Genomic DNA, 396 nt, shown 5'->3' with positions numbered 1-396 from the left:
CGCCCCCCCCCGGAAAATTCTGAGCGCTTTTCCCGCCTCTCCGGGCCCGCTTTGCCCTCAGGCCCGGCGGATTTTTGCCCGATTTCGCCTTTTTTTGCCCCATTTTCGCCGCTCGCCCGCGGAGCCCCGCTCACCTCCATGATACAATTGGCCGCCTCCGCCATCTTGTGAGCGCCGGAAAATTCTGAGCGCTTTTCCCGCCTCTCCGGGCCCGCTTTGCCCTCAGGCCCGGCGGATTTTTGCCCGATTTCGCCTTTTTTTGCCCCATTTTCGCCGCTCGCCCGCGGAGCCCCGCTCACCTCCATGATACAATCCGGAAAATTCTGAGCGCTTTTCCCGCCTCTCCGGGCCCGCTTTGCCCTCAGGCCCGGCGGATTTTTGCCCGATTTCGCCTTT

The 396-nt window shown here is 62.6% G+C and overlaps 1 protein-coding gene across 1 annotated transcript in view; it reads right to left on the bottom strand.

Annotated features, from left to right (window-relative positions):
• The window catches only part of LOC120508290 (protein arginine N-methyltransferase 1-like), a gene marked incomplete at its 3' end in the record, with an annotated part of 2,177 nt that extends 2,006 nt beyond the window's left edge, over positions 1 to 171 (bottom strand). The window contains exon 1 of the mRNA XM_039721716.1: positions 135 to 171. Coding sequence (XP_039577650.1) covers positions 135 to 164 — 30 coding nt within the window. The remainder of the gene's footprint in view (positions 1 to 134) is intronic.
• Positions 172 to 396: the final 225 nt, after the last annotated feature.

The sequence above is a fragment of the Passer montanus genome, unplaced genomic scaffold (assembly GCF_014805655.1).
Source record: "Passer montanus isolate IOZ18808 unplaced genomic scaffold, ASM1480565v1 scaffold4640, whole genome shotgun sequence".
NCBI classification, from domain to species: domain Eukaryota; kingdom Metazoa; phylum Chordata; class Aves; order Passeriformes; family Passeridae; genus Passer; species Passer montanus.
Note: the sequence above shows the minus strand (reverse complement) of the source record. Positions and strands in the feature narration are given on the sequence as shown.